The sequence below is a fragment of the Salvia splendens genome, chromosome 7, assembly GCF_004379255.2.
Source record: "Salvia splendens isolate huo1 chromosome 7, SspV2, whole genome shotgun sequence".
Lineage (NCBI taxonomy): Eukaryota > Viridiplantae > Streptophyta > Magnoliopsida > Lamiales > Lamiaceae > Salvia > Salvia splendens.
In genome coordinates, this window is record NC_056038.1 from 6,936,914 (window position 1) to 6,963,231 (window position 26,318).

At 36.6% G+C, this 26,318-nt stretch overlaps 3 protein-coding genes and 1 long non-coding RNA gene across 4 annotated transcripts; 3 read left to right on the forward strand and 1 right to left on the reverse strand.

Annotated features, from left to right (window-relative positions):
• Window positions 1-8,303: 8,303 nt before the first annotated feature.
• On the forward strand, window positions 8,304-12,697 carry LOC121741215 (translocase of chloroplast 159, chloroplastic-like). Its single transcript, XM_042133916.1, has one exon. The coding sequence runs from the start codon at window positions 8,516-8,518 to the stop codon at window positions 12,578-12,580; it is 4,065 nt and encodes a 1,354-aa protein (XP_041989850.1). The 5' UTR covers window positions 8,304-8,515; the 3' UTR covers window positions 12,581-12,697.
• A 310-nt stretch (window positions 12,698-13,007) lies between these two features.
• Window positions 13,008-14,970, forward strand: LOC121811152 (alkylated DNA repair protein alkB homolog 8-like). Its single transcript, XM_042211953.1, has 4 exons — window positions 13,008-13,390; window positions 13,469-13,500; window positions 13,925-14,119; window positions 14,473-14,970. The coding sequence occupies exons 1-4, from the start codon at window positions 13,132-13,134 to the stop codon at window positions 14,758-14,760; spliced, it is 774 nt and encodes a 257-aa protein (XP_042067887.1). The 5' UTR covers window positions 13,008-13,131; the 3' UTR covers window positions 14,761-14,970.
• A 3,874-nt stretch (window positions 14,971-18,844) lies between these two features.
• Window positions 18,845-22,999, reverse strand: LOC121810326. Its single transcript, XM_042211121.1, has 6 exons — window positions 22,899-22,999; window positions 22,575-22,815; window positions 21,894-22,314; window positions 20,589-21,797; window positions 19,314-20,507; window positions 18,845-18,990 (listed from the first exon to the last, which is right to left on the reverse strand). Exons 1-6 carry the CDS (start codon window positions 22,997-22,999, stop codon window positions 18,845-18,847), a joined length of 3,312 nt encoding a protein of 1,103 aa, XP_042067055.1.
• A 1,777-nt stretch (window positions 23,000-24,776) lies between these two features.
• LOC121741622 lies at window positions 24,777-25,901 on the forward strand. The gene is made up of 3 exons (XR_006037912.1): window positions 24,777-24,937; window positions 25,041-25,153; window positions 25,881-25,901. It is a non-coding gene; the product is annotated as an uncharacterized LOC121741622 (long non-coding RNA).
• Window positions 25,902-26,318: the final 417 nt, after the last annotated feature.

The window sequence follows — 26,318 nt, forward strand, 5'->3', positions numbered from 1 at the left end:
TCACAACAAGAAATACAATTTTCCTTACATTCTAACTCAATATGCCTATCCAATCTTTCTATATCTCTCTCGATTACCATCTTTAAGAAGTATTACTATAAACTTGCGATTATATTTCTTCCTCTTTACCTTTTACATTGTCCCACACTATATGCACACGTGTGTAGAGCATAGACTCAAATATTCATTTGGTGTTTGTAGGGGTGTGCATTTGGGTTTCGGTTCGGTTTTTCGCCCTAACCGAACCGAACCGAACCCGAAAATTGAATTTCGCCTAAAATTAAAATCGAACCGAAACCGAAAACCGAACTTAAAAACCCGAATTAAACCGAAAAACTGAAATTATATAAAAACCGAAAAATCGACGTGCGATACAATGTCGACCCGACGACGGAGCATCACGTGCGGTGGAGAGTCGAGGCTGCAGGCGATTCCCGACGCGCAATGGCGGTCGTGGGATGAGCAAGCGACGACTGAGGCGTCGGCGGAGATCGGCTAGCTCCAAGCCAAGCTCGACGACGGTACCTCCGAACGGTGGTCAGTGGATCGACTCGTTGAGAGGAAGAGATAAAAGTTAGGGTTATTCGTTTCAACCGAGATTTTGATCTGTGAGGGAAAAATGAAGGAGGGGTGAAGTAGACGGACGGAGGTGGGGAGAAGGCGGTGTCGGAGGCTGCGGGACGCCGCCGCGAGGCGCGGGAAGGGAGGCTGCCCTGTGGCGTCGACGAGAGGGATTAGAGAGATGTAGGCGATCTAAGGTGTGAGATGATTTGGGGATTTTTGGAGTGGTAGGGAGGGAGTAGGCCGACGGATGGGAGTATAGTAGGAGATTGGGCAATTTTTTTAAAATTGAATTGGGCCATTGAAAATAAATAATTTGGGCTCGGTTTTAAGAGTAGTTGAGTTATTGAGTTTCCAATTAGGGTTTTACTTTTAGTTATAATTAAATAATATATATATATATATATATATATATAAATATAAATAATTAAATAAATTCGGTTTTTCGATTTTTTTCTTCGGCCGAACCGAACCGAACCGAAAAATCAAAATTTTTGTATTTTCAAAACTGAACCGAACCGAACTGAAAAACCGAAATAACTTAACTGAATTTCAAAATTTCGGTTTGATTCGGTTCGGATATTCGGTTTCTGGTTTTTTTGCTCACCCCTAGGTGTTTGCAACTCTAATTATATCATAGTATAATATTCTTATTGGATATGATTTCGTATATATTGATGGATTTAAAGAAACGGTAAAAAGACTAAAGATGGAAAGTTAGCTGCATTTTGAGTTCTAAATTATCAATTCAAATTGCAAATATGACATGATTTTAAATTTTCAAACAGTCATATAAGAACATAAAAAACGCATGTGCGGCTGTGTGCTGCAAAAATATTTGACGACGAAATATATTTAAATTGATTATGTTGTATTAAAAGTTTAGGAATACACGAAAAGACATGTTTAATAAATTTAAATCAAACACTTGACGATTAAAAATTTCAAAGTAGATTGAATTCGAAACATTGTAGTATATAGTAGTAGTACGTTTTTACTCGTCCTTTAGTCATTAACTATCTAGGAATGTAATCAAATGCAAACGGTAAATATTGTACAAACTCCAAATTATAATCTCGATCATTGGACCTCATATGTACTACTTTTACTTTTACTATATTATTATTAAAGAAATTAATTACATAGTCCATTAATTTATTTAATTTAATTTTTACCATACATTTAAAAGTGTAGCTATGCATCATTAATTTCTTTTAGTCGTTTTTTTTACATTTCTTATAAAATGGGTCCAATCAAACTCAAACTCAAACTCAGACAATTATTCATTGAATGAAGGAGTATATATTATTATCACTATGCTATCTACAATTGTCGAAAAGAAAATGAATTAATTATCCTCATTAATCAAAGATCTTTTTTTATTCAGTCGTCTAAGGAGAATGTGCTTCGATTTTAAATTTGTGTAAACATAGATTAGAGAAAATTATGAGATAAATCGAGATATAGACCAACGATTAACGTATTCAAATTGTGGATGTTTACAACGACTCCCAATAAAATAAACCACAGATCATTGGTCCATACTATTAATATTCGAGACATTTCAAAGAAAGTTTATATTACAGTATATGTTAATTTAGGAGTCTGTTTGGAGAAAAGATATTTAGTTTACTTAATCAAATCTAATCTATATTTACATGCTTTCGTACAAATTACAAACAAAACCTGCTCGGCGTACGCATGTGAAGCTATAGCAAATATAGATATTTTGGTGAGGAGTAATAACTTTTAAGTTCCCAAATTATTGAATTTGTTGGTGTTATAAATTGGATGTAATATGTAGAAATGTGTCTAGACATAGTATAATCCCAAAATAAAATAGAAGAAAAAGACCATGCAGATTGGAGTTTTGAAACTACAAACACTTAAACAATAACTGTAATAATAATTGAACAGTGGAGTCCCAATTCTTCAAGATGAGATATGTCTCGGAAATGCTTTCGACTCAAGGAAGTCTTCTCCAAAGATTAAACTATTTCTTCTCTTTGGTATCAACACCATTGACATAACAAGTTCTTGCGAATCGGAAGAAGTGAGTGCAAAGCTTCTATACTGAAGAATGCAAAGATTTATCCGTATATTTTGTGATATATTGATATGCAAGGTATATAGAATACATGTGATAGCTATCATATTTATAGGCCAAGCCAACTTGGAATGACTTGAGCGAGCGATGGATCAAGCTATATGGAAGATAACTGAACCGGTTGGACCAGTTAGCAAGTGTCGTTGCCACTTGATCAAGTCGTTCACGCTCTCGCTAGCCAACCAATGTAATTTATATAACTCCCAATTTTGCACTACTTTAACAGTAAAGCGGCAAGTTCGGGGTCGATACCACAGAGAAGCAAGTGTATCGATTGTGTGCGTAGTGAATAGGGTTCGGTTGTTGCCACGCTTTAATTTTGGGAGTTTTAACTACTGAATTTACACTAGGCACAAAGTAAACTATCTACTGGATCAAGTCACTGATTACTACCGGATCAAGTAAACGACAGGCTGAAAATAATAACTCAACTAACTAAGCATGCTACGGAAAACATGAAGCATCTTGTCACTCAACATGATTAAACACTTGGTCAAAGAGTAAAAAGCTAAACTGAACTTGAAAACAGTAATCGCGAGAACGAAGACAAAACAACTCGATTTTATACTAAGAACTCAAAACAGTACAGCAAACAGGCGGAATTAAACTAAGCTAACACTTCGGAGAATACGAAAGCAAGTAAAACCGAGAGGTCCTCGGCAGGAAACTTGAGATAACGCCGACAGATATCGAGAATACTGTAGCGCTACCTTCGGTCGCCCTTTCTGACTAAACACTTCTCTATCTAAGATATCTCCGGAACTGAGCTAGACTAAACTAAGATAAAACTGAGAACGGAAGAAGATGGATAAAAGCTCAACTAAAAGCGGTCCCCTTCATTGTGGTGTCACATCCTCTATTTATAGGTTCGGCAACGACCTCCAGCGACTCATCGATTGCTACGTGCTTTCCTTCTAGAATGACGACGCTTTTCAGTAACAGATTGATGACTCAGCTCCGTCCTTGCGTCTCATGTATCAGCACGTGTCCCCTTCTAGAACGTCGTCCTTGATAACAGAATGATGCGCACCATCCAGCTCATTATCCTCACGTGTCCTTCTTCTGGAAGCCAGTGGTCCCCTCCTCAACTGCTTGATTACTCCTCTTGATCAACTCCCCCGATCGTTGGCCTTTTTCGCTTGTTGTACTTGCTTGATCAGTTTGACCTTGTTGCCTTGGTCAAGCGGCATTCATGCACAATTAACACTTGCTTTTGCGCGATAAACTGATAAGTAGCGTACTTTTTACCCCTAAACCGATGCATGAAATAAGCCTTATCATAACTGCAAGTGGAGACTGTTGAAGTCAATGCAGATTCAAACAATGCAGATAGATTCAAATTAAAGAATCAAATTATTTTCTCAGATAGAATCCTGACAATCAAATATGGCTATAGAGTTAGGTTTAAGATAATTAAACTACTTTACTGTGCATTCTTCAGTAGTTTCATTTCTGCAGCTTGGGCGTTCCAAACGCTTATGATTTATACGTTAATTTTTTATGCATTAGGTGTGGCGTATGATTTATTATTTAGAAATAAAAAGATTTCACTTATAATTTGGCAATTTGCTACGTTCGCACTAAATACACTAAATAAGTAGTACTATTTATGGTAGGGGTATAATTTTATTAATAGGAGTATAAAATTATAGCAGGAGGGCATTTGTGTCAAATTGGTTATCAAAAATTGATTTGTTTAAAATGGATACTATAGATTTGTTTAGATGTTTAGATTTCTTCTTCTCTATAACTTCAATTAAATTAATATAATCACAAATTGAGTTTTGATTTTTATAAAAATTGTTAGTTACAATTTCTAATGTATATTAGAATTAAATTGAATGTGTAAAACAAAACAAACAATATTAAATGTGTATAAAATGAATGTGGTATTCAATTGTGTTCACATAGGACATGCAGTACATCATTTTGTCATAAAATATATAGTACTTAAGTTATAAAGGGCCATAGCTATGAGATATAAATATTTTTCTTTTGCGTTTTAAACTACCATACCGAATTTTCGATATACCGAACTCCGGTAAACCGAAAAATTCGGTACGGTATCGGTATGGTGTTTTGTCATACCGTAACTTTCAGTACGGTATACGGTATGACACTCAAAGTACGGTATACCGTACCGAACCACCCCTACACTTCATATTCAAATTCAAAGTAACTTTTTCTACGCAAGATAGAAGCAAAATCAAACAAACAAATTAAAGATTATATCTAACATACATCAATGATTCGCAACAAAACAAGTCGAAAAAACACAAAAACTTGAGCACATATCGTCATCGGCCCATAACTTTCGAAGCTCAAAAAATGACCAACCAATATATGACTTGTACTATAAAATAATAGTAATATGTTAAGGATAAAGTTCCTCAACAATAGGAAATCGCGTCGAACGTCGCGAGAGCTTTGCCCATCGATCAATCCGGCGTCGAATTCTAGGGTTTGTGCTTTGTGCACGAGAGAAAAAAAAACGTTAAATTGCGTAAAAGAAGTATTTTATTTCTTGAATGAATAATATGAATAACAATGTCCACTATTTATAATAGTGGATACTAACTTAATGAGCAAGACAAAAGATATGAAAAAGATATGCAAACCCACAATTAACTAACTAACTAAATAATAATAATAATCATCGTATCAACTCCCCCACGGTTGAAATCCACCTTGTCCTCAAGGTGGGAACCATGAAGCAACGATGAGCGTCGAGGAATCCTCCTGGGTCAAACATACACCGAATAGTTGAGCGTCTCCCTGGATCATCTCCATCAAAAATCACAAAGGGATGACCCTTATGGACACGATAATTCAGTTCTAAAATCTTGTGAATGCGTCCATGAATTCTCAAGCATAGAGTGTCATTTTGCGGAGGAATCAACCGGACATCGGCATCGAGTGATGTTAATCGATGATTCATATTTGCAACATTCTTAAAATGTGATGAATCACTCAATAATTCCATTGACGTGTTGTACCTCATGGAATTACCCAAATCAACCTTAGCTGGAAAAACCTTGATTGGAAAAGCATTAAGTTGCAACGAGCACTCAAACTGCCCTTGAACTTGTTCCTCCTCGCGCTTGTGATCTGGGTTTCGTCTCATTCTCAGCCTTTTCAACTCCACAAAAACCAGCAGAAGAATCAAGAATCTTCTCGGTGGAATAATCAAATCCATCCTCAATGGAGCCATCCTCCTCGTCTATCACTTCAATCGGAGGCAATTTTTCTGTCCGAACCTCTTCCATGATCAGCATCTCTACGTCACTGGAATCGGAGATAGGTTCAGCGAAAATCTGAAATTGGGCATGCCGCGGCAGACGCGACAAATGTTGGATTTCAACAAACCCATTGGCAGGGGTTGAGATCGGGACAACAGCAGTGGGCAGCGGCGTGGCTGTCGGTGGACACCAGCAGGACGGTGAGTGTTGCGGGGGTGGTTGTGGCCAGCCAAGTGGGGGCTTCCCGGTGCAGCACTGCTGTCCAACGGGCTGGTAGTATTGGTGGAATAGGTTTGCGGCGGCGGCTGCTGATAGGCGATGGGCTGGTGGCCGTGGTGCAATTGGTGTCTATCCAGCTTGTATGGAGGCATCGGTAGATTCTTAGGTCCGGCATAAGGACTTCGCAGCAGCACGTACGAATTCGTGTAGGTGTAGGGCGCGTGAGGTGGTTGTGAGTCGGTGTACAGCCAGGGTTGGTCGGGTGGATCAGGTTCGGGCTAGAGCGGAGAGTGCGTTGCTGCTACCCTGCGCTTATGCTCAACCAATTGGGTTTCGAGCCGGGCGAGCCTAGCGAGAATATTCTCCCACGTTGCTGCTGTTGAATTCAATTGCAAGCCTTCAGATGCTTGCGATATCTCCCACCATGAACGAAAATTGACTTCGGCCATGAGCTCTCAATGAAAGCACCACTTGTTAAGGATAAAGTTCCTCAAAGATTGGAAATCGCGTCGAACGTCGCGGGAGCTTTGCCCTTCGATCAATCCGGCGTCGAATTCTAGGGTTCGTGCTTTGTGCACGAGAGAAAAAAAAAACGTTAAATTGCGTAATAGAAGTATTTTATTTCTTGAATGAATAATATGAATAACAATGTCCACTATTTATAATAGTGGATACTAACTTAATGAGCAAGATAAAAGATATGAAAAAGATATGCAAATCCATAATTAACTAAATAATAATAATAATATCATCGTATCATAATACTACATCTTTCTACTCACAACTAGATTGATGCAGAAAATTAAAATTGATACACACAAAAAATGAAGGCTAGACTGTGTATATTTTATTGTAATTCATATATATTATATTTTAGAATTATATGAACTACGTAAACTTTGGAAATGACACGAGAGCATCCACATCAGTGCTCTTGCCAACGAGCACGGATGTGGGCCCGGACCCACTTTTACTCTCTGCTCTTAGGCAAGAGCACAACACCCACATCCGTGCTCTTCCGCAAGGACATGCTCGAGGGTCCCATCATTCTATTATTCAATTTAAATAAAAATATTTCCACAATATTAAAATGCATTAAAATACCCAAAATACCATTACTGATTACTAAAAAATTAAAAATTACATAATTAAAATCCTAAAATAAAAAATTTCATAATTAAAGTCTTAAAAAATTAAAAATTACATAATTTAAATCCTAAAAATAAAAAATTACATAATTAAAATCAGAAAATTAAAAAAACTCACTACTCAGTGGCCGAATTTCGCCCAAATGGATGATGAATGTGTGTATTTATAGATGATTTTGGGATTAAATGTTTTTTAAAAATTTTCAAAAAAAATGGTAATAAAATCTGTATATTTTTGGGAATCCGAAAATATATATATATTTTTTAATTTTTGATATTATTTTCGATTTAAAAAAAAATGCCAACGACCAATAGAAATGTGTCACGTCGCCCTGCTCGTTGGCACAGACGTGCTCTTAGCTAAGAGCACGTCCGTGCCAGCGGCAAGAGCGCAGCGGCGGACAGCGGTGTCCTTGTCAGCGGCACGGACGGACGGACGGACCCTGCTCACCGCTGTGGATGCTCTGAATTTTAATATAAGATTGGTAAAGTAAGAGAGAAAAAAATAAATAAATGAAGTAAGAGAAATTTTTAAAGAAAAAATAGTGGAATAATGTTAGTGGATTGTGGAATTGATTTTGCACTTTTAAAATAGAAATTTTTGTTTTTAAGAAATGCATAAAAAAAATTTTATTTTTAGGAAATGAGAGGATATACTAATTACTACGTGAATATGGTGAATTTAGAGATGTGACATTGTGAATTGCGTTGTCAACCATTTAAGATTTAATTTGCGTTGAGCCACATAATGTTACTCATAATTTTCAAATTTATCCCAAGCATCCATCAATGGGTAGTTGTTGTCTTGTTAAGGTGCATAACCAAAAGGGTAGTAATTGAAGTACATTAGTTGATATAGTTTTTTATAACAAAAAAATTAGTGTTAGTATTGACTATTTGAGATGCTTACATATATAGACAACAATTATCTCTATATTTATTTTCTTCCAAAATTAATTAGTGGAGTACTAACAAATAATGACAGCAGTATTTATTAATACTACGATAAAATATAATGAACAGAAAAAAGCTCATCACAACGCAGCACATACCTCAGGGGCTGCGGAACTCTCAGCGAAGCCGAAACACCCAAAAACCTTATCACAAACGTACTCTTTAATCCCTCTCTCCCTCTTCCTCTCCCTCTCCCTCTCCTCCTTATCCATAAACCCTGAACTTCTCTAACTCTAAACCCTTTTATCTCCGAATTTCCCTATTCAAATTTTGTGTTTGTTTCAGCGATGGAGTCGAAGGAGGCGGCGTTGAATCCCACCGCTGAAGTTATACCAGGTTCAAACGCTTCATCTCCATCTCCATCGATTATTAATGATGTTGTTTTGAGTAAAACAATTGCTTCGAACGAAAATAATGACGATAAAAGTAGAGATAATAGTACGGCGGTGGTCTCCGAGGATGAGGACTATGTGAGTGGTAATGAAGAGTTCGAGGCGTCAATAGATAAGGCTGTATTGAATAAAATTGATGGTTCTGATGTTCCGGGGATGGTTGAGAATGGCGGCGGTGGCGTCGAGGAAGGGGATAAGGTTGTTGAAAGGGATGGGGATGTGGTGGGGAAGGATTTTGGGGATGGTGTAGGTGCAGATGGTGGTAGTGGTAGGGAGACTGGGGTTGAGGGTATTGATGATATAGGTGAGCTTGCCGATTCAGTCGGGGAATTAGGCGTGAATTCGGATGGGGTTGCTGGTGAGGTTGTGGATGGTGAGCGGGGAAAGGCGGTGGTTGAGGGAGTTGAGGCCGATGGGGAGGGGGAGGCGGGAAAGGGGAGGGAGCCAGAGGTTAAAGAGGGGTGTGAGGTGGCTGTTGAGCAGGTAGAATTGGAATCCATGCCTGAAGGGGATTCTGTAGTTAAGACCATTCAGGTTGATGTTGCTGGCCCTGGAGTTGCTGTTGTTGGGGAGCCGGAAAGAAATAAAGATGTGTTGATGAGTAAAATTGAAGAGAAAGAGGTTGCTGAAGTAGATGTGGTTGATGATGGTGATGTTAGCCTCACAAAAAAGGAGGATTCTGTAGTTGATGAGAGCGAGGTTGATGTGCCTTCCTCGGGGGCATCTATTGGGGTGATAAAAGAAAACGGAGCCAATTCTAATGAACTAGAGCAAGAAGAAGTTGCTGAAGTGGCACTCACGGCTGAGGGGGATGCTGTTGTTGATACCATCAAGGTTAATGTGAATGTGGTAGATCCAGGAGTCGCTGTTGTTGGAGGGACGAAAGAGATCGGAGATGGGGAGGAGCTTCCCCTTGAATCAGTCTGTAGTGCTACTGAAAATGGTGATGGTGTTGAGAAAGATGTCGATACTAGAGAAATTGGAGTGGATCTTCTGAATTCAGAACAGGCAGCTGAGGATACAGTTGGTAATGAGAAGGACAAGACTTTAGATGCTGGAGCTGTTGCCCATTTGGAGAATGGTTTTCAGACGCCCGAGGCCAGTACTGATTCTTTTAGTAGCAGTAGTCATCTGGATAACTGCAATTCAGCGAAGGTTCACATCGATGGGGAGGTCAAGATTGCTCATGAGATGGTAGAGTCAGATACCGGAATTGTTCGAACAAATGATGCCCAAACTGGTGTTGATGGGATATCTGAGGAATTAGCACAAGTAGAATCTAATGAACCAAAAGCGGTAACTGATGATCTCAGAGAAATTAGAGAGGTAGAGGATGAAATGGATGTAGTGAACCATGAAGAACCTATGTCATGTGAGGACACTGATGGCATGGTCTTTGGGAGCTCGGAAGCTGCCAAAAAGTTTATTGAGGACTTGGAGCGAGAATCTGGTGGGGATTCTCATACAGGTCTCGACAGTTCGCTTGAGCAGTCTCAGAGGATTGACGGTCAAATTGTGACTGATTCAGAAGAAGAAGGCGAAACTGATGACGAGGGAGATGGTAAGGAATTGTTTGATTCTACTGCTCTGGCTGCTCTTTTGAAGGCTGCAACAGGTGCTGATTCTGGTGGTGGAAATATCACTTTCACCTCTCAAGAAGGATCTAAGCTGTTCTCCATGGAGCGTCCTGCTGGGTTGGGATCTTCCCTTCAGTCCTTGAGGCCTGCTCCCCGACAAAACCGTTCCAGCCTTTTTGGCAGTCTGGCTCCTGCTGGTGGAGGAGAAGTGGAGGAGAATTTGAGTGAAGAGGAGAAGAAGAAACTGGAGAAATTGCAGGAGATCAGGGTGAAGTTTCTGAGGCTTGTTCATAGATTAGGCCTCACTCCAGAGGAGTCCGTGGCAGCTCAGGTTTTATACCGGCTGGCACTTCTTGGTGGGAGGCAAGGCACTCACACTTTTAGCTTGGATGCTGCTAAGAGGACTGCACTGCAGCTTGAAACGGGGGAGAAGGATGATCTGGACTTCTCCATTAATATCTTAGTTCTTGGAAAGTCTGGAGTGGGGAAAAGTGCCACCATAAATTCATTATTTGGAGAAGAGAAGGCTCCAATTGATGCATTTGAAACTGGGACAGCTTATGTTAGAGAGATGTCTGGGTCTGTTGATGGAGTTGAAGTTCGCGTTGTTGATACACCTGGTCTAAAATCTTCCGTCATGGAGCAGGGGATCAACCGTAGCACCTTGTCCTCTATAAAGAAGTTCACGAAGAAAAGCTCCCCCGATGTTGTTCTTTATGTGGATCGATTGGATGCACAATCTAGAGATCTTAATGATTTACCAATGCTTAAGACTGTTACTAGTACACTTGGCTCTGCCATTTGGCGAAGTGCCATAGTCACTCTTACCCATGCTGCCTCTGCGCCCCCGGATGGGCCTTCTGGCACCCCACTGAGCTACGAGGTGTTTGTCTCTCAAAGGTCTCATGTTGTGCAGCAGTCGATTGGCCATGCTGTCGGAGACCTACGAATGATGAGCCCCAGTCTGATGAATCCCGTCTCTCTTGTCGAAAACCACCCCTCTTGCCGGAAGAACAGGGATGGACAGAACATTCTTCCTAATGGTCAGAGTTGGAGGCCTCAGTTGCTGCTACTATGCTACTCGATGAAGATTTTATCCGAAGCCAGTGCAATCTCGAAGCCTCAAGACCCATTCGACCATAGGAAGCTCTTTGGCTTCCGGTCACGCCCACCACCTCTCCCGTACATGTTATCATCCATGCTGCAGTCTCGTCAGCACCCCAAGCTTCCATCTGATCAGGGCGGTGACAGTGTCGATTCTGATATTGATTTGGATGATTTTTCGGATTCAGATCAGGAAGAGGAGGACGAGTACGACCAGCTTCCTCCATTCCGGCCTCTGAGAAAAGCTCAGATAGCCAAGCTGAGCAGGGAGCAAAAGAAGGCATATTTTGAAGAGTTTGATTACCGGGTGAAGCTGCTTCAGAAAAAACAATGGAGGGAGGAGTTGAAGAGAATGAGAGAAACCAAGAAGAGAGGTAAAGATGCTGCAGTGGAATATGGTTTTGCAGAGGATGATGCTGAAGGTGGAGCAGCAGCTCCTGTGGCAGTTCCCTTACCTGACATGGCACTTCCCCCATCTTTTGACGGTGATAACCCTGCATTCCGATACCGGTTCTTGGAGCCCACTTCACAGTTCCTTGCAAGGCCAGTCTTGGACAGCCATGGTTGGGACCATGACTGTGGCTATGACGGAGTCAACCTTGAACACAGCCTAGCCATCGCGAATCGCTTGGCAGCAGCATACACTGTCCAAATAACAAAAGACAAGAAGGACTTCAGCATCAGTCTGGATTCCTCCGTTGCAGCCAAGCTAGGAGAGAACACGTCGAGCATGGCGGGCTTCGATATTCAGAGCATAGGCAAGCAGCTAGCTTACATCGTCCGTGCAGAAACCAAAACCAAGAGTCTGAAGAAGCACAAGGCAACTGGAGGATTATCCTTGACATTCTTAGGCGAAAACATGGTTCCGGGTGTGAAGATAGAGGATCAAATTACGTTTGGGCAGCAGTACGCCCTTGTAGGCAGTGCTGGCGCTGTGCGGTCTCAGCATGACACTGCCTACGGGGCTAACTTTGAGCTGCAGAGGAGGGAGCTGGACTACCCGATTGGACAGGTTCAGTCGAATCTCAGCATGTCGATCATCAAATGGAGAGGGGACTTGGCGCTAGGGCTTAACAGCCTGGTGCAGTTCTCCATAGGGCGTAACTCGAAGGTTGCTGTTCGTGCTGGAATCAACAACAAGCTTAGTGGTCAGATCACGGTGAGGACGAGCAGCTCCGACCATCTGTCACTGGCTCTTGCTGCTGTTATTCCAGCAGCGCTTTCCATCTACAAGAAGCTCTATCCAGAGGTCTCCGGCGACAAGTACTCCATCTATTAGTTTTTCCTCATTTGATTTTTTGCTGCATTTTGTATTTCTTATTCAGTTGAATGTGCGAGACAATAATAGCCTCTTTCCGTTTTTGAATAATAATTTTGCTGCTATTTTATTTGTGTATCTCAACTCTTTTGCGCGATAGGGTTTGATGAAATGCAGAGTTATAGAAGACTTCTTCGGTATATGTTTCACTCAGAATTTCCCTTTTAACACTTTGCCCATTATATTTTGGTAAAGACCAATGAGTTTTGGCTTATTTCAGTTGATTGTCAAAATAAACATGAGCGTATTATAAAATTAATTACGTAATTTCTTTTTCATGGTTTATCTTAATCCTTGTGAAAAAGCAATGAATTATGAGTTCTGATTCGCCACCTAAATATAAATACTGAGCAATAATATCGGCTAGCTAAACTAGCATCAACTCTTATACTACAAGCAAAAGCAATAAAACAGCTAGTCGCATTAGCCATCAGCGCTTTTCAAATGCATAAGGTTCGCACGTTTTTGTCATTCACAATCATTTAGATCGGCGAGATTAAAAACAGCGGGAAATGGCGGCGGCGGAGGAGGTGAAAGCGATGCTGAAGGAAGCCTTCGGCGATTCATCTTCTGAAAGCGACGGAGAACCGTCGCGTGGTATGCGGAGACGAGCTCGAATCAGCGATTCGAGTGACGAGATAGCGAGACCTCTCTCAATTTTCGGGGATAGCCACACTTGGGAGCAGATCAATGAAATCAATGGCCTCTGGATATGCAGGGAGTTTTTATCCGCCGATCAGCAGTCTTCGCTGCTATCTTCACTTGAACGAGGTGATTAAATAATCACACTGTTACACAAAAACAAATCATGTAGTTGGGAAAATTTACGCTTTATATAATTGGATGCAGATGGATATTTAGCTGAAGGCTCGCTCAATCAGGTATCGCTTAAAACCTCATCTTAAACCAGGTTTTTGTTTTAGCGTTGATAATTTTTTAAAATGGATAATCTTTTTCGCATGAGCACTTGCTAATTAATGTAGCACAAGCTTTGTGGAATTTTGTTAATCACTTCAACCTCGTTTTCTTTTATCTGAGGAATGTATCATATTTGCACAAGGAGTTCTTGGATTAGTTTAGTTTCCATTCAGTGACTGCTCAAAAACACTAATGTGTTCAATTGTTCATATATGTCTATGCATTAATCTATAATGATAATGTTAAAACACTGTATAAAATTTGGTTATGTGACAGATATTTACATTTTGTGATTAACTGAATTTGGTGATATATAGGAGTATCTGAGGGATAATATAATCCAAGAATTGTAAGTTCACAGTCACCTCTTTCTGTCTTCCACCACAGGCTATGAGGTTTGGAGAACTTCCTCCTTGGGCTCTTGAACTTTCACGCATTGTACGTGAAAACATTCTTTTTAGCGCTGGTTTTTCTGAATCAGGGGATCTTGAAAACGAAGAAGAATGTTTATTTCCATCAGAATTGCTGTGGAGGGAGCCACTTTTTAACCAACTTATAGTAAACATATACCAGCCAGGTGAGGTGCGTTCTCACCCTTGGATTATATGATTTTCTGTTTTCATAATGTCTGTTTATGGCATACTACTTGTTTATGGCATACTACTTGTTTATGGCATACTACTTTCTTGATGATAGGTTAGGTCTCTCTGATAGTTTGAAGCCTAGTTTGTTAGTAATTCTTGAATTGTAAAAGATTGGGTTGGGTTATCCTTTTGTAGAGTTTGTGCTGAGAGTAACATTTATAATTTGAGCCTAGTTTGTTAGTAATTCTTGAATTCTAAGAACTTTGATTAGCAACCAAATTTGGTATTGGGCTGGGTTATCCTTTTGTAGAGAGTGCATAGAGTAACAAATGGTGGTGTTTAAGTGTGCAGGGGATTGGGGCGCATGTTGATCTGATGCGTTTTGAAGACGGAATAGCAATAGCGTCGTTGGAGTCGGCCTGTGTGATGCGCTTCAGCCCGGTGGAAGCATCCTCAGACTCAGTTGAGCTACTCCTGAGCCCGGGATCACTAGTGTTGATGTGGGGCGAGGCGCGCTACCTGTGGAAGCACGAGATCAACCGCAAGCCTGGTTTCCAAATCTGGCAAGGCCAAGAAATTCACCAGGAGAGGAGAACCTCCATCACCCTCAGAAGGCTCTGCCCAACACCACAACACTAGGTCTAAGATACATATGTATTTTATTGAAGCGATTTTGCTTTAACATTCTTGTTTTCAACATTATAAGATGCAAAATGGCCATCTGCAGTGAAGTGATAAACTTGAAAAGAAAAAGATTCAAGTAAAAATGTACAAACATTATATTTTAACTAGTGCCATCTTGGCCACGATCTTCATTTTTCGAGCTGAAATCAATTTTATTCTCTTGGATTTTTTTTTATCTTCTAGCGTTATGATTTAAGATGATTAGACTACTTCACCGTACATTCTTAAGTTCAATTCATACAACTTGGGACTTCCAAGCCCGTAGTGATTTGAGTACGGGCTTTGGGAGTTAGGGTTGTAGTATTAAATATGATAAAGTAAAATAGGGGCATTGATTTTAAGAAATATTAAGAAAAGTGGAGGTAAAAAATTTTGTGCAATATAGGTCTCAATCGTATATACTTAGTTTTAAATGAAATGTGAGTAAAATGAATTAGTGGAATACGAGACCATATTACTCCCTTCGTCTCACAATAGATGACACACTTGAGTAATGACACGGAATTTTAGAATATGTGGCTTTGTGTGTTAAGTAGAGAGAAAAAATAGTACTCCATCCGTCCCAGTTAAGATGACCCCTTTGGTTTTTCGCACGTGTTTTGTAAAAATTATAATAAATAGTTAAAGTGGAAGGAAAGTAAATTAAGAGAGAGAATAATATGGAAGAGACTCTCTTCTACATTATTCTTTCTCTTACTTTACTTTTTCTTAATTTTAACTATTTATAATGATTTTTTCAAAACACGTATGAAAAACGAAAAGGGTTATCTTAAATGGGACATAGGGAGTACTATATTTATATTAATGCGAGAGAATGTGGGCTCTATTACTCCCTTCGTCCCATAATAGATGACACACTTAGATAATGACACGAAATTTTAAGAGATGTTGTTTTGTGTGTTAAGTGGAGAGATAAAATAATATTCCTATATTTATATTAATATGATAGATAACTTTTTCTAAAAAAAGAAATGTGACATCTTTTATATGACGAACTAAAAAGGAAAGTATGACATTGGGACGGAGAGAATACTGCTATTTATACTAAAAATGAATTGGGACTACTATTTGCGGACAGACTAAAACGTAAAAATGAGACTCTTATTCGCGGACGGAGAGAGTAATTACTTTAAATTTTATATTGATATTTTTACTGTATAACATATCATTTGATAATATTTATTTTAATAGTATTTATAATTATACCATAGCTTACTTATTATATTTAGTAGAATGTATTAAAATTAAATATTGGCATTAAGTTTGATTTGATCGAACTCTTTAGCAAAATCAGATAGAAATGAAAGTTTAATAAATATCACGTACACTTTTAAATTCGTCTCCAAAATGAAATTTGATAGAAAAATCAGTAATTTGTATGTCAATTTTTTTTGATGTATTGTGTGTGAGATTTCTTGTTCAGAAAAAAGGATTTCATAAAATTTCATCCCAAGATGAGTTGTCTATCCTACCAAACATGCCCTCACGATAAGCATGATTTAAACAAGGAGTTAAGGAACGTTCTACTGGGCAACATACACAACAGTAGACCAAATATATAATTAATTATATCTAAATATGTATTTGTACAATTACCAAATAAAATACTTTAATAGTAGGAGTAATAAATAAAGATTTATCTAGATTTGTTTGCTTTCTTCATAATTTAATTTTTTTGAATAAAATGACAAATCAAACTTTAAATTTTATAAAAATTAAAGTGATCAATTATAAATTTTAATTTATTAAAATAAAACTAAATATATAAAATAAAAAAACAACATAATATATAATAAATGAGCATGATACTTATAAATGATGCTCACATAATTAGATATAGTATAGCATTCATTTTTTAAAATAAATATATACATAATTTATGAAGGGCCATATGATATATAAATATTTGCTTTTACGATTTGCAATGTCTTTTTGTGTGTTTCATTATGGAGGCATAAAATGCCAAAATTTCTCTTTCTCCACTCTTTTAATTGTCACCTTTTCCATCTCGAATATTTTGTGGCCATCGTTAAAGATAAAAAATGGGAGGAATTGAATATGAACACATATTAAATTGATACTTTTATAGAAAACACGAGGGAAACAAACAAAATTTAATCCAATCCAAACATTATCATCATTAAATTTAAAGTTGCTTTTTAATAATAATTTTCAATGTGATTATTTTCTATAATATATATTCCATTTGGTCAAATTTTGATTAATTCTACATTTTATAAATAAAATATTACCGCACTTCTTTCGTCCCTTGAAAATAGATTTTTTTTCCATTTTGATATGTCCCCTAAAAATATAAAAAACTTTATATTTAAGGAAATTTCTTTCTCTTTAATGAGGTGGGACTAATTTTCCACTAATACACTTTCTTTCTATCTCTCTTACTTTCACAATTTTGTAGTATTAAAATCCGTATCGTTTTAAAAGTTTATATTTTTAGGGGATGGAGGGAGTAGTATAATATACTCCTTCCGTCCACGGAAAATAGTCTCATTTTGCTATTTGGGATGTCCACAAAAAGAGTTTCATTTCTAAAAATTGAAAAGGTTTCTCTCTCATATTTATCCAATTTTTGCCCATCTTTTTAATACTTTACCCATTTTTTCTCATGGTCTCTTACATTATCATGAATTCTTATTAAAATTGTGTCATTCACAAGTGAGACTATTCTTTGTGGATAGAGAAAGTAATAAAATTTTACTATTTATTTCAATTATCTTTATCCACGTAAGAAGCAATGCCTTTTGGTGATACTGGTCAAACCAACATTATTTAACCATAATAAGTATTTTTTATTTTATTTTCTTATTGTAGTAGTATTAAATAAACAATGTTGTTTAAGTATCACAAAAAAAGTCTGTTTTGTATACAAATGAAATACTTGAGAAAAACTAAAATATGTACTATAATTTTTTTTTTTAAAAAAAATAGCTTGAAGTTGTCCATAATTGAAATACCTATTATCCCAAAAATTCTTTAATCTATATTTATTTGAAAACTGACTAGAAAGTTGTCCACAATTGAAATACTAGCTTATCCCAAAAATTTATTACCGTAATTTTTTACAAAACAAATGTTGTTTCAAATACATAAAAGTTTTCCTCGAGAAATTTTCTAAACATGAATTGAATACTAGTACTATATTTTTCAAAGTTACTTTGGATTTATTATTTTATTACTAAAATAACAAAATCTGTTTGTTTTCAATTTGAATGTTGGACCTAATAAAATCCTTTCACCGCCGTCACATTATGATCACTAGTATTCACACCCGTGCTATGCACGGGGCATAAGATTTTTAACTAATGAATATAAACTAAGAATTAAAAACAATATGCAGGTTTTCACAAAAAAATAAACGTAAGGAGGGAGGATGAAGGAGCGGTGCTCTGGCCGGGAGATGGTTTCCGCCGCCGGTTAAGGAGGAGGAGGAAGGAGGGAGGGAGAGAGAAACTTGAGAGAGATGGAGACATCGCATGTTGCATTAGGGTTTTAGAATATTATTAATTTATTGTATATTGTTTGAAATTTTTGTTTAATATTTTGTAGGCTTTTAGTACTTCTTATAAAACTATGTAATCAATTTATAGTATATCTTTCTTGATTAAATACAGTTTTTAATTTGCATTTTATATTTATTGAACTTTGTATAATATATATTTTTTAAATAATTTTTTAATAAATATTTAAGTTTATATATGGTTAGAATTAAGCTGACTTTGATTTACTTATATTTCTATCTTTTAGACTTTCCAAAATTTTGAAATATGTATATATTAAATTTAAATTTGGCTAAACCGAAATAATTATACAAAGTGAAGTTAAATTAATGTTATTATTAAATCACACTAATAAGATGTATGACTAATGAGAAAAGTATAAGTGGAGTAAAATAATAAGATGTATGAGTAATGATCAAAAAGTATAAGTTTGTTAGATAAAGATACACAAATAAAGAACCTGTTAGTTGAGTTGAGATTAAAGGAAAAAATTAGAAAGGCCCAACAAACAAACCAATTGTTCATAAGTTTTGAAAAACTTCTTTGTAAACAACATTAATAGTAGCATCACTTCTATTATCATCTTCATCTCCACAAACTAAAATCTTGAGACCTCCACGACTCGTAACTCTAGATATAGCAACATACAACTGTCCATGACTGAAGACTGGTTTTCGTAAAAATAATCCAACATGAGATAGAGATTGTCCTTGACTTTTGTTGATGGTCATTGCATACGACACAGCCAAAGGAAATTGTCGTCGTTGGAATTTGAATGGCAACCTTGGATCAGATGGTATTAAAGACATCGGGGGATCAAAACTTTATGACCAACATTATGGCCACCCAATACTTGTCCCTCCAAAACATAATCACCCAAATGCGTAATTACCAGTGTAGTGCCATTACACAATCCATTCGAGTGATCTATATTCCTTAACAACATCACAGGAGTACCGACTTTCAATAACAATTCATGATTAGGTGTACCTGAACACTTCAACTTATTCAAGAATTCAACAGAATGTATCTCAGCTAAGCCATTTGAGGTCAAATCTGAGTTTGAGATACTATCAGAACTCAAATAAACTCGACCCTCAGACTGATCCAACGACATCATGAATTGGTTAACCTCATCGACAACCTCTAAAGTAGGAGCAAGTATGGCACGATCATGCAAACATTTCATCAAGTCCTCATGATTCATATATGATGGATATATCGTTGAAACAATTGTTCTAAGAGGATCCCCAGAATTAGACAAAACAATGTCAGAAGGAAGATCAATAGTGACATCACCATCATTTGGACCACCAACAACTCCATCTCCAATAGAAGCAACCCAAGAAGAAAATTCCTTCAGTTGTGAAACTTCAACAGAAGATGCAGCACTCAAAAGTCGCATGTTTTTGGTCAACCTCAGAACTGTGCAATTCCTCCAAAGATATGAAGAGTTAAGAGCGGCATTCACAACATCTTGCCTACTACCCTTAGGAACAACTGGTAAGATTTGTCTGAAATCACCTCCAAAAACAACTGTTTTTCCGCCAAAGGGTTTGTCCGTACTACGTTCATTACATACACGCATAATATCTCTAAAAGTCCTATCCACAGCTTCTACGCAATGTTTATGAATCATCGGAGCTTCATCCCATATGATAAGCTTAGCTCTTACAATCAGTTCAGCAAGTGCACTCCCTGGTTTTATATTGCACATAGAATCTTCATTAACAATGATGGGAATCTTAAATCGAGAATGAGCTGTTCTACCTCCAGGCAAAAGTAAAGAAGCTATGCCACTCGATGCCACGTTTAAAACAATATCACCCTTAGAACGAATCCCGGCTGACAAAGACTTCCATATGAAAGTTTTACCAGTACCTCCATAACCATAGACAAAAAACATTCCTCCATCACTTGAATAGACAGATGACATAATAGTATCATGAACATAAAGTTGTTCATCAGTGAACTTGGTAAGAAATTCCAAATGTTCTCTTCCTAAAGATTCACGATCATAACATAACTCATCGCTAATCAACTTATTGTCAAATGATTCAAAATACTCCGATCTTGGATAAGGCATGCCCTGGAAATCGCGCAAACTTTTCCCAAAATTTAACAACAATTTCTCAATCTCCGCCAATGCAAAATTCTGAATTTCTTCGTCATCCAGCATCAAACCTACGATAATACATAATTCATTACTACAACTAAACAATAATATGTAAATAAAAAAAAGAAAATAATAAACTAATTGTATACCTGCATGATTTCTTAATTTTCGTTGGTTATACTGAACATCATCTGATAAATATTTCCAACAACTTCGCCAAACAAAATCCGGCCTTGAAATAGATTCTGATGTCAATAAACTCACAAATAACAATCTTATAGAATGCGCAGAAGACCAAAAGGATGCCTCTATAATGCCATCAACATATTCTTTATCATCATCCAACAATCCTAATGCATAGCTGGCATCTCGAAACGTATCATATTGAACCCCATTGACACATCTAATGTCTTCGTATGATGTAGCTCCTTTAACAATATTCAACAAACATCTCAAGTAATAGATATCACCAGAACCTGGAGCAACATAAAACAACCTCCCTATGGAAAACCGTTGTTTTCTAGGTTGCCAATGATGGGTTTTCCACACAAATTTGGTCGGAAATTCTCCATAAGTGAGATTTCGACCTTCAGAATAAATCTTATTTGCCTCCATCCAACCCAAAAACTTGCTTTGATGAATAGTATGACGATTTAGAACGTTGTCCAACGGATCTGATTCATTAAAAATAACATGTTGTTCATTCGGAAGGTGAAAACTCAGTCTTTCAACAGAAGGCTCCTTATATTGAATTTCAAATCCGAAAATTCTCCAAGCAGCTTCACATGACGATATATACCTACAATCATAGTACAAACTAACTTCATCCAAATTCTGCCTAGCACCATCCGCACCAGTTTGGAAAAAAGACGTTGTAACACGATCATGACCCTTGTTTATGTACTTAAACAAATACTTGATGGATTGCGATTGATTGCACCACTCAACATTGATGTGACCACCGTATTTCATAAGCAATGCACGGTTGTGTGGAACAATATATCTATTATCCAAGGGCACACCATCCTTCATAACAACACGACCATTATCTCTACGTCTGTAAACCGGAAAACCATCATCATCAAACTTTGTGGCATCAAGATATTGCTTTGGGAAATATTTCGAACATCTTCCATCACGCATGCACGGAGAAGATTTACGAACAACACCACATGGTCCATGCACCATGAATTCTTTGACATTTTCATAATAGCAAGGATCAATTGCTGGATCAGGAATTTTAGCAGAAATAATCTCATCAATGCGTCTAGGTTGAGGTAATTTGTCCTCATTGCTTAAGAAAAGCAAAATATGGGCATGAGGCAATCCACGTTTCTGAAACTCAATAGTATACACAACTGCAAAGATTAATTTAACAAACATATTTATTAGAAAAATCAATAAATGGATTAGTTAGAAGGAAAGACATAATTTTCTAAACAATGATAACAAACCCGCTTTCACAGCTCCAAAAATTTGGTTGGTCTTAAGATCTCTTATCAAATTATCCAACTTCACTTTAAAAATCCTACAGACAACATCGGGTCGATCATCCGGTTTCAACCCCTTGGCACCAAGAAATCTAACAATCTCTGGCCATTTCGGATTACAAGTAAAGGTAATAAACAAATTTGGATAACCAAACCATCTACAAATTGCCATGGCATCTTGGTAATTCTGAATCATATATCTTGCCCCACCAACAAAACTTGAAGGCAAAATGATTCGTTTACCATGCATTGAACCATCTGTCTCACCTCGAAGAACAGCCTCCGCAAGACCATTATACATTTCAGCCCGTAATTTTTTCTTTTGTGTGCGTACGAACCTTAGACGACCAGTCTCAATCATAGTATAAGCATCAACAACAAATTGCTGGAATAATCGCCGAGCGTACAAAATAACAGAACACTCATTCAGTCTATCATGCAACCGGTATGCAAAATATTCTTTCGGACTAATTTTCTTTCTTTTGTTTGAAAAAGTGCAACTATCTGAAAAACCAATATCTTCGCTATAACCATCCTCACCATAAGCAAAAAGAAGTGGATACTGAAGTGCAAGATAAGAAGGACTTCGTTCCGTAATACGTTGCAATCGGCCTGATTGTTTTTCAACAATAATATCTCTATCACCCAAGCTTCATCAAAATCACCAACCACAAGCAAAGCAACCTCGGAAACAGTAGGAAGGTTATAAGTTCTCCCATCCCTACCTCTCTTGCCAAGTAATCTTAAACTGACATTTGGATGATTTTCTTCATTAATCTTGTCTTTGACCATTCGGAAGGATTTGACCAAAACATTTTCTTCATCCAACATTTTTTGGAGATCAACAACTATTTCTGAATGCAGATTATTCAAATCATTCCTCCCCCTAAAAAATAATATTTAATTCAACACAAATTAGTTACATAACAAAAAATTATTTATATTGTCTTCATAAGAAAATAAACATACCTCACAGAGTTTATCCTACGATTAATCTCATTTTCTGTATCATAAATGTACAATTGGGCAAACTTTGGAATACAACCATCTTCAGGCAATAGACTACCCATTAAATGGTAATTTTCGCCATGCAAACGAAAAGTGGGTGAAGAATGACCTGTGTTGATACTATTATCAACTTTACCTCCCATAGAGGTAAATCCAAACATCGAATTATATGATCGGATATTTTTCAAATAATGAGTACTTTTCGAGTCATTAGAAAACATCAACCGATATAATACTCGAGGAGGAGGTATCATATTAGGAATCTGGATATTCCCATTCATACAACAACCCGAATATCTTGGATTTGTCACATTACTTGGTTTCCCAAGACGTTCCTCGAACCAAAAAAATGCACCACAATGTGAACAATTTAATATAGCATCCCCGATATCCCAATATTCTGTTCAATATAAAAATAGTATTTTAACAAAATATACATTTTTCAAAAATAATAATTCCCTAAACCTTATCATGTGTATACAACAATAAAAGCATGATATTTTAATAATTCTTTTTTTTTAGATGTAAAAATTAAATACCTCCATTTTGATTTACGATCGACGAACAAATGATACTATCATTCACAATACACGAATTAGGCTGATCAAGTACACCATCACTCATAGATATTGAACTTTGAACGGATACACCAACATTAACTACACAAAAATGTAATAAAATTAGTAAGTTAGAATACAATATAATATGTTTCAGAGATATAATTCAATATTCACCATAAAATAATGTGAATTAAATTCTCAAAATAATAAAAAGAGTTTTAAGTACTTATTTGTCAAGAAGTTATTCATTTATATATAAATATCTATATTATATTAAAACAGGATAGCCATATATGCTGCACTTTAAAAAATATATGATTTCGCATAAATTCTGTTCAAAAAAACCCAATTGAAATAAAAGATAAAAAAATAACAAAGAGTAAATTAAATAAGAGGCCGAAAAAATTTATTTCATTAAAACGTGAACTTTTTGTTGAACACAAAAATGAAACACATATTTGCTAAAAAAACGCATTAATACATAAGAGAAGTCATCATCAATATTTTACAATGTTTTAATTTTAAAAATATACATAACTCATATTCTAAACCCTATACTACAAATAATACTATAATTCACAATACATGAATTAGGTTGATGAAGAACAATATAACTCATACCTATTGATCTTGAACAAATATACCAACATTTGATAGACCAAAAAAATAGTAAGATCAAACAAAACAAAATATGATTCAAGACGTAACTAAATTTACTATACAACAATTTCATTACAATCAATATAACAATTACAAATTTAATTTTTTTCTCAAGTTATTATTATCTAATCTAAATACATTACATAAAAACAGGCCCAAAAATAGTTCTACATCCATAACTTATCAGTCTAAATAAATTAAGAGAATGGCCCATCTGTAAACTAATAAACAGCCCAAATAATAAATTGCAGGCCCAAACTTTGGCCTACATTTAATCCAGTATAAACTAATGCTAATATCTTGTTTTAAAAAATATATTACGTAATCTTAACTTAGGTTTTTAACTATATCATTTGATAAACTAATTACATTACTGAATTAAATGAAATGGGTTAATTCAGAGTTTGTGTTAGAATGCCTTCACCGACCAAACACGGGAAACCCTAGCGGCTCGCAGATCCGCCGCTTTACACCCCTCCACCGCTGTCTCCTCTCCCTCCTCCACCACTTTCTCCTCTCCCTCCTCCACCACTTTCTCCTATCCCTTCTCCACCACCACGAAAAACGCCTCCTTGATACCACCACAATCGCACTCCAAATATCATGGGTATCCCTAAGATTCCGGTCAGCAGATCTGTTCCATCCTCCACAACCACGAAGAAGTTTCACGCCATTCTCCAAATCTACTGCTTCTCGAAAGCCCTAAACGGATTTGAGGGTACAAATCGAAGAGTTTCTCCACAAATCTATACACCAACTTCGATTTCAAACGAAATAAAGGTAAAATCCATTTCTTGCTTCATGAAGTTTAACAGATCATTAATTGATTTACATTTCCGATCTGTTCTTATAGAACACTCATTGTTTTTCTAATCGATGGCAGATATTTATTCATCTGTACAATACCAGATCTGAGGCAACAAAATGAACATTGTTGGCGTCGATTCATCATCGAATATAGGTTTCTAACCTAACAGAGGATGTTAACTGCGAAAGGTAACTAAAATCCTTTCCCCAGCCATTATCTATTTTGAATTTCTGTACATTATGGTCACATATTGGTGAAAACCTACACAGATCTGCCACCAAATTCGAATGCATTTATAATAGGCTTTAAAAAATTGTCTCAAAAACGTATAGCATCTTCAACATACATAAATCAATTATTTTTTCAAAGCATGTGTAAACATTAATCATAGTAGGCAGTTAAGACAATAAAATAAATAAGATGGGTGTAAAATTCCAGTCAAAATAGAGAACTTATTCTTTTGCACCAAATATGTACCTGAACTTGTCTGAGTTAACTTCTCAGATACCATACTCTTAAGTCTTACTGATTTTTTTAATTTCTTCATTGCTTCAGAGCTGTTAATTGAAACCTGCACAGATTATAGTATAATATGAATCTCAAAACAAATACAATTTAAGAAAACAGTGAGAGATAATGGAAACTGGAAAAGATGATATTTTATAGGTTTAGAACTCCACATAACCCAAGATGACCTTTCAGTTCATCCAAGCTATGCAGGACCCTATACCTTGCAAAATGGGCTTTACATTTGATAACTTAGGTATTCCTGTTGGGCTTGTAACAAAAAATCAAAAAATAACTTCAAAATCCGCATATATAATTTATATTTCCCCAAAATATTTAAAATTTATCCAGATACTGTGAACACTATGGCCTCAATTTGATATGTTACTTCATACTTGTTTCCAACAGGAAATGCAATGCATAACTGCCCCAAGTCAAAATCCCATTTTACGTGATTGATAAACACAAAAATGGCTACAACTTGCGAAGATTTCAGATAAGTGTATAAACTTTAATGATATTTATGTTCCTATGCCATATGCTTTTGTATTACATGTCTTTCACCCTGCCGAATGGGTTAAAATGATAATTTCACAGCTCTTGTCTTTACATATGTCTTTCACTTCTTCAATGCTTACATCTAATTGTGATGCACTACAAATATTGGGTTAATAAGCATATAACTACATAAACTTCAATGAGATTTATGTTGTTATGCCTAACACTTTTGTACAATCATATCTTGAAATCTCTTTAACTGTTCCACATGGAAGGTAACTGATCTTGTCTGTAAATATTGGACCAAATTCTTCAATGCTTACATCCAATTTAGATGCAGTACTAATA